The sequence below is a fragment of the Mobula hypostoma genome, chromosome 23 (genome assembly GCF_963921235.1).
Source record: "Mobula hypostoma chromosome 23, sMobHyp1.1, whole genome shotgun sequence".
In the NCBI taxonomy this organism is placed as follows: Eukaryota; Metazoa; Chordata; class Chondrichthyes; order Myliobatiformes; family Myliobatidae; genus Mobula; species Mobula hypostoma.
In genome coordinates this window covers 36,991,019-37,003,995 of record NC_086119.1, presented here as the reverse complement: position 1 = coordinate 37,003,995, position 12,977 = coordinate 36,991,019, and the positions used below count along the sequence as shown (strand labels likewise).

At 41.6% G+C, this 12,977-nt stretch overlaps 1 protein-coding gene across 2 annotated transcripts in view; it reads left to right on the top strand.

The window, feature by feature from the left end:
* The window catches only part of LOC134336677 (myeloperoxidase-like), a 76,848-nt gene that overhangs the window by 50,965 nt on the left and 12,906 nt on the right, over positions 1-12,977 (top strand). For both annotated transcript variants that reach the window (XM_063031035.1, XM_063031034.1), the window contains exons 9-12: positions 1,678-1,838; positions 4,418-4,676; positions 9,269-9,439; positions 9,640-9,877. In XM_063031035.1, the coding sequence (XP_062887105.1) occupies positions 1,678-1,838; positions 4,418-4,676; positions 9,269-9,439; positions 9,640-9,877 (829 nt within the window). The remainder of the gene's footprint in view (positions 1-1,677; positions 1,839-4,417; positions 4,677-9,268; positions 9,440-9,639; positions 9,878-12,977) is intronic.

Below are 12,977 nucleotides of genomic sequence, written 5' to 3'. Positions count from 1 at the left end.
CCGTGCCTATTCTGGTATCTGTCCCCCACTTTTCCTTCGCTACATCGACGACTGCATTGGCGCTGCTTCCTGCATGCATGCAGAACTCATTGACTTCTTTAACTTTGCCTCCAACTTTCACCCTGCCCTCAAGTTTACCTGGTCCATTTCTGACACCTCCCTCCCCTTTCTAGATCTTTCTGTCTCTGTCTCTGGAGACAGCTTATCCACTGATGTCTACTATAAGCCTACTGACTCTCACAGCTATCTGGACTACTCCTCTTCTCACCCTGTCTCTTGCAAAAACGCCATCCCCTTCTCGCAATTCCTCCGTCTCTGCCGCATCTGCTCTCAGGATGAGGCTTTTCATTCTAGGACGAGGGAGATGTCTTCCTTTTTTAAAGAAAGGGGCTTCCCTTCCTCCACTATCAACTCTGCTCTTAAACGCATCTCCCCCATTTCACGTACATCTGCTCTCACTCCATCCTCCCACCACCCCACTAGGAATAGGGTTCCCCTGGTCCTCACCTACCACCCCACCAGCCTCCGGGTCCAACATATTATTCTCTGTATCTTCCGCCACCTCCAACGGGATCCCACCACTAAGCACATCTTTCCCTCCCCCCCCCTGCATTCCGCAGGGATCGCTCCCTACGCAACTCCCTTGTCCATTCGTCCCCCCCATCCCTCCCCACTGATCTCCCTCCTGGCACTTATCCGTGTAAGCGGAACAAGTGCTACACATGCCCTTACACTTCCTCCCTTACCACCATTCAGGGTCCCAAACAGTCCTTCCAGGTGAGGCAACACTTCACCTGTGAGTCGACTGGGGTGATATACTGCGTCCGGTGCTCCCAATGTGGCCTTTTATATATTGGCGAGACCCGACGCAGACTGGGAGACCGCTTTGCTGAACATCTACGCTCTGTCCGCCAGAGAAAGCAGGATCTCCCAGTGGCCACACATTTTAATTCCACATCCCATTCCCATTCTGACATGTCTATCCACGGCCTCCTCTACTGTAAAGATGAAGCCACACTCAGGCTGGAGGAACAACACCTTATATTCCGTCTGGGTAGCCTCCAACCTGATGGCATGAACATCGACTTCTCTAACTTCCGCTAATGCCCCACCTCCCCCTTGTACCCCATCTGTTATTTATTTTTATACACACATTCTTTCTCTCACTCTCCTTTTTCTCCCTCTGTCCCTCTGAATATACCCCTTGCCCATCCTCTGGGGCCCCCCCCCTTGTCTTTCTTCCCGGACCTCCTGTCCCATGATCCTCTCGTATCCCTTTTGCCTATCACCTGTCCAGCTCTTGGCTCCATCCCTCCCCCTCCTGTCTTCTCCTATCATTTTGGATCTCCCCCTCCCCCTCCAACTTTCAAATCTCTTACTCACTCTTCCTTCAGTTAGTCCTGACGAAGGGTCTCGGCCTGAAACGTCGACTGCACCTCTTCCTAGAGATGCTGCCTGGCCTGCTGTGTTCACCAGCAACTTTGAGATATATCTCACATAGCACATCAAATGATATTAACATAATATACTACATAATGTATGCTATTAATTGCTTATTTAATAATTTTAGGTTCTAAGGATGATACCCTTGGCATAAATTCAATCTTGTCCATACATGTGTTAATCTCTCCATGTTTCTGTCCTTGGGAAAATAATAGATAAATCTCATTCCTGTAGGTGATGCCCGTGCAAATGAAAACATGGTGCTGTTGTCATTCCATACGATATTTCTACGGGAGCACAATCGTTTAGCTAGGAAGCTGAAGAGACTGAACCTGCACTGGAGTGGAGAAACCATCTATCAAGAAGCAAGGAAAATTATTGGAGCATTTCAACAGGTAAGGACAAAGTGGGACATACATGGACACTGATGGGAGGTTTCTACAATTATATTTCCACAGCTTATCAATACTTTATCTTTTCATCCTTGTATATCTGGAGCTATTGTAGACTAATTGATAAAGATTGATTTCTAGGATCGTTCAGTAATTTCACATAGATTGTATTATGCAACCTCCAAGATGGAGAAAGAGGTCAAAACACCTACTTTTCTATCTTGTTTTTACTATATTAATCTATTTTGGTGTGTTTTTACCGCCAAGTGTGAGACTGTATACTTGTGCCTGCCTCCAACATTATGTACTTGACCATGTTCATCATCTTGGTTACTTTGCATTGTAAAGATGCAATATTTTAAGCTTGTGTTTGGGTGAGGGACTTCCATCTCCAGCTCTTGGGCAGGGAATTGATAATGCAGATGGCCCACGCACAGTGGAAATTCGGCATTTCTTGCTTGGTTCTATACCAGAGATTTGGTACACTCTGTTCTGGCTTGTGGTGAAGGTGAAAATTATCCAATTTTGTTATTCTTGTTTAATGACTTGTCCAAGCCATCTTCATATTGTTTTGATTGGACTTTCCCACTGAGTTTCTAATGCTTAAAATGTGAAGCAGTTTTCATGGGTGAACTCTTTAAAAAATTAAGAGATGTAAGCAGAGAATGCTCAAACTATTCCACAGGTCAGACAGTATCTGAGAGGGAAGCAAAGCTGATGCCTCAGGTCAATGAGCTTTAAAGAGAGCTCAGTGGTGAGGGGCAGAGGAGAAGTTCTGGTAAACACCTTATCAAAAGCAAAAAAGGGAAGTGGAAATAAGAGATGTTGATTGAGATAAAAGAAACAAATTGAAATCCCATCAGAAAGAAGATTAGAGCTTCTTCAAGCTTGCCCTTTCTGGAAGAGTAGTGGCAGGGAAATAAGCAATAATCCAGAAGTAAGATACGGCAGATTGTGTAAATCTGAAATAAAATGGAAAATACTGCAAATACTGTACCCAAAGGTGAAGAGAGAAGCAGAGTTAATGTTTCAGCTCCAAGTTCTAACTCAGGAGTGATAAAATGTTGAAGTTCTCCTTACAGCACGATTATAATGTACATCTTTTTAAGGACATCAATGCATTCAGAGAACTGGAGATCATTCCACCTAAAGTGTTTTTTGGAAAGAGTAAATCACATTAAGCTCAACTTTACCAGATCACAAGTGTCTCCAGGTGTTTTATGAGACCAAAGAAAATTAAGTAATGCCAAAAGAAATGAGATATCTGAAGGGTAAATGCTAGAATGAAGGGCATAAGTAAAGTGAGTGTTGGAATGAGAGAATTGTCCTGGCATGTGGTAATTATCCTATCATGAACACCTAAGGAACTGTATTCTTTGTAGTTTAGAAGAATGACAGATAACTTAATGAAACAAGGTGACATGATAGAGTAAGTGTTGAGAAGGAGAGTGTCTTGAAGGCAGAGAGATAGTTACAAAGTCATTTAAAACAGTGGTACGTAGGAATTTCTTCTTGCAGAGGTTAGTGAATCATTGGAATCCATGGAGGACAGATCATTGTGAGTATTTAAGGGGAGGTAGATACATTTTTCCGAAGGATCAGTAAATTTGAGGGTGTTGGGTGGGGGGAGGGTTGCTCTAGGAGCCTGAGGATCTATTCATGCTCCTGTTGTCTTTAACCTTTGAACATTTGTCCTGTGTTTTTTTTTAAAGAAGGCCTTAAAAAATGAGAGCGAGCTGAGTTGGCAGAAGGTACTTCTGCAATCTGGAAATGAGACAGTTGAAAACACAATTTCCACTGATGAAGCCAAAGGAAGGGTTATGTACCACTCAGAGACAGAGCATTGTAATGATTGATGGATTGTAAGACTGGAAAAGGTTATACTATATAGACAGTAATTAGCAAAAACATAAAATATTTTAATCACAAAGTGAATCATTTTAAATTTATTAATTAACTCTGGGCCCAGGTGTCAAATTAAATCAATTAAAAGTGACGTGTGTGGGAGCACTTGCGTTTGAGGACAGGTTGCAGGTAAGAGCATGCTTGAATGAGTGCGTTTTGAGACTGGCAGATGGGAGAGAGATATAGAAATTAATCTGAAGAGCACCAGAATAGTTTAGGCCAGAGGTGATTTAAGCATGAAAGTTAATTTTACCAGCTGAACAGCTGAGGCAGGGTCAGAGGTGAGCTGTAGGAAAAATAACCCACCCTTGCAGTTGACAGAATACAGAATCAGAAAGCCAGCTCAGGTCATTCAGATTACTAAACTTCCTGCAGACTAAATCAGGAAACTGGGCTGGAGAATGGAATCTCAACTTTCTGACTAATTCAAAGAAAAATGTTTGGTTTTAGCTGGAAAAAAAAAACAAAACAGAAATGATTGAAAAATGAAGCTAGTAATGTTAGCCCCTACCCCAGCCCCTTATTGGTCCATGCTCACTAGAAAGCAGACTTGTTTCAGAATGACAATTCAAAACTGAAATAAAATAAATACTGGAAGAGAGTTAAGGATTATATATAAACGACTAAAACAATTTATTACAAGTGTTTACAATGTCTTTCTGCTTTTTCTATGATAGATTATAACCTACAGGGATTATATTCCTCTGGTAATTGGCAAGCATGCGACAGGGAAGTACCTTTCCCAATACCAAGGCTATGATGAATCTGCCGATCCCAGGGTTTCCAATGTTTTTGCCACAGCTGCCATGCGCTTTGGCCATGTCACCATCCAACCAGTTGTGAAACGTTACAATGAGAATTACCAGGAGGATCCAAGCTATCCCAGCAAGCTCCTGCACAACACTTTGTTCACTCCAAGGAATGTAATTAAGGAAGGTCTTTAACATTATTATTCCACATACAAATTATCAGTAGTCAATGTAACAATGTTTAAAATGTTACTACATCTTTGTGTTTAGTGATTGGGTCAAAAGGGGTTCACAGAACAATTTCTCAGTGAGAGCGTACAGTAGAACAGAACATAAACAGGCTCTTCCACACTTGATTTTAAGACCATAAACTATAGGAGCAGAATTAGCTCATTTGGCCCATTGAGTCTGCTCCACCGTTTTATGATGGCCGATCTATTTTTCCTCTCAGCCCCAATCTCCTGTCTTCCCCCATATCCCTTCATGCCCTGACCATGCCCTGACTAATCACGAACCTATCAGCCTCTGCCTTAAGTATAAATACAGACTTGGCCTCAACAGCTGCCTGTGGCAATGACTTCCACAGATACACCACTCTTGTGCAGAGGAATTCCTCCTCATCTCCATTCTAAAAGGACGCCCCTCACTTCTGAAGCTGTGTCCTCTGGTCTTAGACTCTCCCATCATCAGAAACATCCTATCCACACCCACTCTATCAAAGCCTTTTACCAGTCAATAGGTTTCAATTAAGTCACCCCTCATTCTTCTGAATTCTACTGAATACAGGCCCAGAGCCATCAAAAGCTCTTCATATGAAAAGCAATTCAATCCTGGAATCATTTTCATGAACCTCCTTTGAACCCTCTCCACTGTCAGCACATGCTTTCTCAGAAAAGGGGCCCAAAACTGCTCACAATACTCCAAGTGAGGCCTCACCAGTGCATCGTAAAGTATCAACATTACATCCCTGCTTTTATATTCTAGTCCTCTTGAAGTGAATGCTAACATCACAATTCCCTTCCTCATCAAAGACTCAACATGAAAATAACCTTCAGGGAATCCTGCACAAGGACTCCCAAGTCCCTTTATACTTCAGACTTTTTTTTGTATTTTCTCTCCATTTAGAAAATAGACTACACTGTCATTTTTTTCTAACAAAGTACACGACGATACACTTCCCAATACTGTATTCCATCTGCCATTTCTTTGCCCATTCTCCGAATCTGTCTAAGTCCTTCTGTAGCCTCTCTACTTCCTCAAAATTACCTGTCCCTTCACCAATCTTTGTATCATCTACAAACTTTGCAACAAAACCATGAATTCCATCATCCAAATCATTGACATATAACATTAAAAAAATGGTCTCAACACAGACCCCTGTGGAACACCACTGGTTACCGGGAGCCAACCAGAAAAGTCTCCCTTTATTCCCATTCTTTGCCTCCTGCCAATCAACCACTGCTTTATCCATGTTAGCATCTTTCCTGTAATACCATGGGCTCATAGCTTGTTAAGAAGCCTCATGTGGCACCTTGTCAAAGGCCTTCTGAATATCCATGTACTGTATACAATATCAGCCAATTCTTTTTTTGTCTATCCTGTTTGTTATTTCTTCAAAGAATTCCAACAGATATTTCAAGCAAGATTTTCTCTTGAGGAAACCATGCTGACTACAGTCTATTTTATCACATGCCTTCAAGTACCCTGAAACCACATAATTAACAATCGATTCCAACATCTTCCCAACCACTGAGGTCAGATTACTGGCTTAAAGTATCCTTTCTTCTGCCTCTCTCCCTTCTTGAAGAGTGGAATGACATTTGCCATTTTCCAGGCTTCTCAAACCATTCCAGAATCTAGTGTTTCTTGAAAGCACATTACTAATGCCTCCTCAATCCCTTCAGATACCTCTTTCAGAACCCTGGGGTGAACACCATTTGATTCAGGTGACATACTTACCTTCAGACCTTTCAGTTTCCCAAAAGCCTTCTCCCTAGTAATGGTAACTTCACGCACTTCATGACCTCTGACACCTGGAACGTCCACCATACTGCAAGTGTCTTCCACAGTTAAGACTGATGAAAAATGCTTATTCTGATCATCTGCCATTTCCTTCTCCCCTATTACTCCATTACCAGCATCATTTTCCAGCAATACGATATCCACTCTTGGCACTCTTTTACACTTTATGTATCTCAAGAAACTTTTGGAATCCTCTTTAACATTATTGGCTTGCTTACTTTCGTATTCCATCTTTACCTTCTTCATGACTCTTTAGTTGTCTTCTGTTGTTTTTTTTTAAAAAGCTTCCCAATCCTCTAACTTCCCTCAAGTTTTTTTTTTACTCTATGCCCTCTCTTTGGCTTTTATGTTGGCTTTGACTTGTCCTGTTATCCACAGTTGTATTGTCTTGCCTTCAGAATACTTCTTCCTCTTTGGGATGTATATATCCTGGGCTGGTGGGGGTGTGGGGGGTTGTTGCCTTGCTGCTGTTTGTGCATGGGAGGGGGAGCTGGGGGATGCTTTGGGGTACTAATATTTTAACTGTTATTAATTCTTTGGGGCACATTTATCCATGCTAGAATCTTTCCTGTAATACCATGGGCTCATGGATGTTTACGAAGAAAAAGCATTTCAGGATGCATATTGTATTCATTTTTCTGACATTAAATGTAATGGTTGAAACCTTCCAAATTGCTTCCTGAAATTCCAACCATGCTGCACTGCCATTATCCCTGCCAAGGTTCTTTTCCAATCAATTCTGGCCAGCTCCTTTCTTATGTCTCTGTAATTCCCTTTACTTCACTGTAATACTGATACATCTGACTTCAGCTTCTTCTCAGTTGTCAGGGTGAATTTGATCATATTATGATCACTCAGCCCTGCAGTTTCTTATACCTTAAGCTCTCTAATCAATTCCAGTTCATTGCACAGCACCCAGTCCAGAATAGCTGAGCCCCTAAGCGGCCTCAACCATGAGGCATCTCATAAGCATTCCAGAAATTTCCCCTCTGGGGATCCAGCACCTTCCTGATTTTCCCAAGCTCTATGCATATTGAAATACCTCATGACTGTTGTAACATTGCCCTTTTGTCAAGCATTTTCTGTTCCCTATTGTAAGTTGCAGACTACATCCTTACTACTGTTTGGGAGTCTGTATACAACTCCCATCAGGATCTTTTTACCCTTGCAGTTCCTTGGTTCTGACCATAATGATTCTGCACCTTCTAACCCTATGTCACCTTTTTCTAATGATTTGATTTCAGTTTTTTACTGACAGACCAACGCCGCCCCACTTTGCCTTCCTGCCTATCAACACAATGTGTATCTTTGGACATTAAGTTCCCAGTTGTAATCTTCTTTCAGCCATGATTCAGTGATGCCTACAACATCATGCGTGCCAATCTGTAACTGTGCGACAAGTTCATCTATCTTATTCCGTATACTGGGTGCGTTCTAGCGTAACACCTTCAGTCCTGATTTCACCCTTTTCGATTTTGTCTGCCTGCTACATTGCAGCTCATCCTGTTGACTGTAATGTTACCCTATCATCAACCTCTCCTTGGCAGAAGTCTCGGTACACATCACCTTTGTTTGTAAACCAACTACCTCATCCTCAGCACTATCACTCTGGTTCCCATTCCCCTGCCAAATCTTGTACCGAATGATCCCTCAAACCTGCAACCTTTGTTGAACAACACAAACAACAGGAATTCTGCAGATGCTGGAAATTCAAGCAACACACATCAAAGTTGCTGGTGAATGCAGCAGGCCAGGCAGCAACTTTGATGTGTGTTACCTTTATTGAACATATCCTTTATTCTACATTGTTTCTTATTATTCTTCCTTAAAAATATACAAAACCTCACATTTATCTGTACCAAACTTTATCTTCTAAATATAAGCTCATTCCATGATCTGGTCCATATCTGGTTTCAATCTGTCACCAAACTCTCTGCAGTTTGCAGTCTACTAAGTTTAGAAATTGTGGCTTACCATTCAAGTCCAGCTCATCACTAATGTTCATACAAAGGGAAGGCCCCAACACTGGTCCCTGGAAAATGCCTCCAGTCCAAAAACAACAATTATCATGACCCTCTGTTCTCTGTTACTTTGCCAATATCTAACTATACTGTAAATGTCTCTTTTATTGGCTATATTTAAGAGGGAGTTAGATATGGCCCTTGTGGCTAAAGGGATCGGGGGTATGGAGAGAAGGCAGGTACAGGGTTCTGAGTTGGATGATCAGCCATGATCATACTGAATGGCGGTGCAGGCTCGAAGGGCCGAATGGCCTACTCCTGCACCTATTTTCTATGTCTATGTAATGATTTGTGCTCTGATTTTCCTGGGAAAGTCTAGGACTAGAAGACACAACTTCAGATTGGAAGAACAACCCTTAAAAATAGTGATGAAGAGGAATTTCTTTAGCCAGAAGGTGATGAATCTGTGGAATTCATTGCCACAGACAGCTGTAGAGGTCAAGTCTTTCGGTATATTTAAAGTAGAGTTTGATAGCTTCTTAATTATTAAGGGTGTCAAAGGCAGGAGAATGGGACAGAAGTAAAACAAATCAGCCATGGCTAAATGGTAGAGCAGCCACGATGGGCTGAATGGCCTAACACTGCTCCTATGTCTTATAGTCCTGTTGTGACTTAACTACATCATCTTCAGACAGTTTTATGCTATTATATTTTAATGTAGCTGGTTCAAAACCCCTTTTTATTTAAATTTAAGCAGGAATTAAATACAAATAAAAATAACTGAGCTGTTATTTAGGAGGAATTGATCCAATCATGCGTGGGTTGTATGCTAGCCCAGCCAAGCTGCAGACCCAGACTGCAATGATGCCGGATGAGCTGAGGGAGAAGCTGGTTGTATCACAACATAAGATGAATCTGGACCTATCATCCATTAATATCCAACGTTCCAGGGACCATGGTCTTCAAGGTAATAGAAGATATTGATTTCAGTGAAAGGCTTGAGTTACTAATTCAGCTCTTTCAATCCAACCTGTAGCTAGTTGCTTGTGACTTTACTGCAACTCTATTAAATCTGTGACTTTGCATTCTATATTTGTTAAACTAGGTTCTGATTATCTTAACTCATGAGCACAATGATTAACTTCCATTTCTCCACCCTGAATCCAGGTTACAATGCTTGGCGAAGGTTCTGTGGATTATCTGAACCGCATGATCTCTCTGCTCTTTCACTTATCCTCAAGAATAAGAAACTTGCATTTAATCTTCTCAAACTGTATGGAACACCAGAGAACATTGATGTGTGGGTTGGCGGAATCTCTGAACCCTTTGTGGAAGGTGGCAGAGTGGGACCATTGTTCGCCTGCTTGATAGGACAACAATACAAGAACCTCCGAGATGGAGACAGGTAATAGAAGCATTAAAACTTTCAATACAGTCCTTTTGTTGAAAACTAGATCATCAGAATCGAGCTGATCCAGGGACTAGCTGATCAGTTACAACTGTAATTCACCCACTTTACTTACAGTAAAGGATGACACATAACACTTCTTTGGTGGCCAACCCCATTGGTTAAATCAGTCACAGAGTCATACAACATAGAAATGGGCTCCTTAGTCCCCATCGACCATGTCAAATCTTTTTACATATCCACACTCATCCTATGTGTTCATATTAGGATCTTATCTTTTTTAAAGTCAAAGCTATATAGCAGGGACACAGGTCTTTGGCCTAATCCATTTGTACCAACCAATGTACAAGAGATTCCAGATATAGTTCTGGTAGTTGAATGTAGAGGCAAATTGGTACTGACTTCTCAACAAGGCAGCCTCAGAACCTTTTTCAAGTTTCAAAGCTGTTGAAGGAATGGGAGCTAAATTGGACTGCGTTGCTAGGATTTCTCACATAGTACATGAACGTATGGGGAGTGTAGCTTACAGAGGTTGTGAGTCAATGAGCAAGTATCATCTGGTTTCTTTCCTGATCAAAAGATAAATTTGATGTATAACTATGCTTGATCGACTCCCGGCACCCACTTTATTACGTTCACCTCAACACCTGTTTGTAAATGCAAATATCTAATCAGCCAACCATGTAGCAGCAGCCCTGTTCATAGACGCGTGCAAACATGGTCAAGGTTCAGTTGTTGCCCGGACCAAGTATCCGAATGGGAAAGAAATGACTTTGTGACTAAGTGACTTTGGCACTAAGTGACTTTGACTGTGGAATAATGGTTGTTGCCAGACAGGGTGGTTTGAGTATCTTAGAAGCTACTGATTTCCTGGGATTTTCATGCACAACATTCTCTAGAGTTTACAGAGAATGGTGCGAGAAACAAAAAAAAAATCCAGTAGATGGTGGTTCTGTTGGCAAAAATGCCTTGTTTATGAATGAGGTCAGTAAAGAATAGCCTGACTGGTTCACACTGACTGGAAGGTGATTGCAATTCAAATAACCATGCTTTACAACAGTGGGGTGCAAAAGAGCATTTCTGAATGCACAACACATCAAACCTTGCTGTGGATAGGCTACAGCAGCAGAGGACCATGAACGAACAGAAGTACACTCAGTGGCCATTTTATTTGATACCTCCTCTACCTAATAAAGTGGCCACTGAGTATATATTAGTGCTTGTATTTTCAACATAAGATTTTATCCCAGGGTTTCAATAAGAAAGTTTTGTCAACATTTCTTTTCTGTTTTGCAGAGGCACATTATTGTCACGATCTGGATTATTACAAACCAACTTCCTGACCAAGTCATCTCAATTTAAAGCATAATTATTGTTTGCTAGTCATGACAGTCTTCCCCAAATCACCCTGAAGACTCTAGGCTTTTTTTTCCATTTCTATTTGTTACCCAAATCTATAATCTCCTGTTCGGCATCTCTGGCATCCTTTTGATTTTTCTATAGAACAATTTCTTTCCACAGCTGTGCTCTGAGCTCTTAATTCCAATGATAGTTTAAGAACTGGCAGTGAACTGTAATTTGTTGTTTCATGTTATAGATCATTTGCTCTGTTTTATTCCTCTTTACTGGTAATAATTATCTAATCTTTTCATCTTGGTGTGCACAAAAACGTATCAAATATCAATTGCTCATACAAGTCTTGATTTTTCTGGTACTTTGTTCATTTGTACATTGTTTGAATTTCCTTTCTGTTAATAGAACACCGCCAGTCATGCAATCCTCCAGCAAAACTCCAGTAAAACTAGGTTCTAGAACTTACCTTTTGACACCTGCACCATTTTATGCCCCTTTTATAACATCAACATGACTATCTACTGGCTTTCAGTTTTCTTCCCAAATCAACAAGAACCATCTTAGATGGCCTAGAGCTATCTTGCCAACGGCACATCGTAAATCAATTCCTGGCTACTGCCTCACTAATTGACAAAGAAGCTTGCTCACTAAAACTTTGACTCTGTGGTTAAGAAACAATACGGTGCATTGGCCTTCATCAATCGTGGGATTGAGTTTAGGAGCCAAGAGGTAATGTTGCAGCTATATAGGACCCTGGTCAGACCCCACTTGGAGTACTGTGCTCAGTTCTGGTCGCCTCACTACAGGAAGGATGTGGAAACCATAGAAAGGGTGCAGAGGAGATTTACAAGGATGTTGCCTGGATTGGGGAGCATGCCTTCTGAGAATAGGTTGAGTGAACTCGGCCTTTTCTCCTTGGAGTGATGGAAGATGAGAGGTGACCGAATAGAGGTGTATAAGATGATGAGAGGCATTGGTCGTGTGGATAGTCAGAGGCGTTTTCCCAGGGCTGAAACGGCTAAAACGAGAGGGCACAGTTTTAAGGTACTTGGAAGGAGGTACAGAGGAGATGTCAGCGGTAAATTTTTTACGCAGAGAGTGATGAGTTCGTGGAATGGGCTGCCAGCGATGGTGGTGGAGGCAGATACGATAGGGTCTTTTAAGAGACTCCTGAACAGGTACATGGAGCTCAGAAAATTAGAGGGTTATGGGTAACCCTAGGTAATTTCCAAGGTAAGGACATGTTCGGCATAGCTTTGTGGGCTGAAGGGCCTGTATTGTGCTGTAGGTTTTCTATGTTTCTCTGTTTCTAACCTAATCCAATGATTTCAGTGGATTTGTGTGAGCTAGGCATCTACTCTTTATAATCTAAAAGAATTAGTTATGACCTCATTGAAGCATAGAGAAATTTCATAGTCAGTGTAGATATGGGGAGGATGTTTCCCCTGACCACATTCACAAAATAAGTCAGCTACCTTTGGGCTGAAACAAAGAGCATTAACCAGGACCCCTAGCAACTGGACCATGCACCCTTCTCCAAATTGCCATCAAGTAGGCAGTGCAGAAGCCTAATAACCCACACCTTAAGGTTCAACAGCAGTTTCTTCCCCACTGACATCAGATTCCTGAAATGACCTGAAAAACCCAAACATTACTTTGGATTATTTTTCGTTCTCCCTCTTTCCCAACTTGCGCTAATATTCTTCTGTTTAGTTTGTCATGTAGGTTAGATATAATTTACATT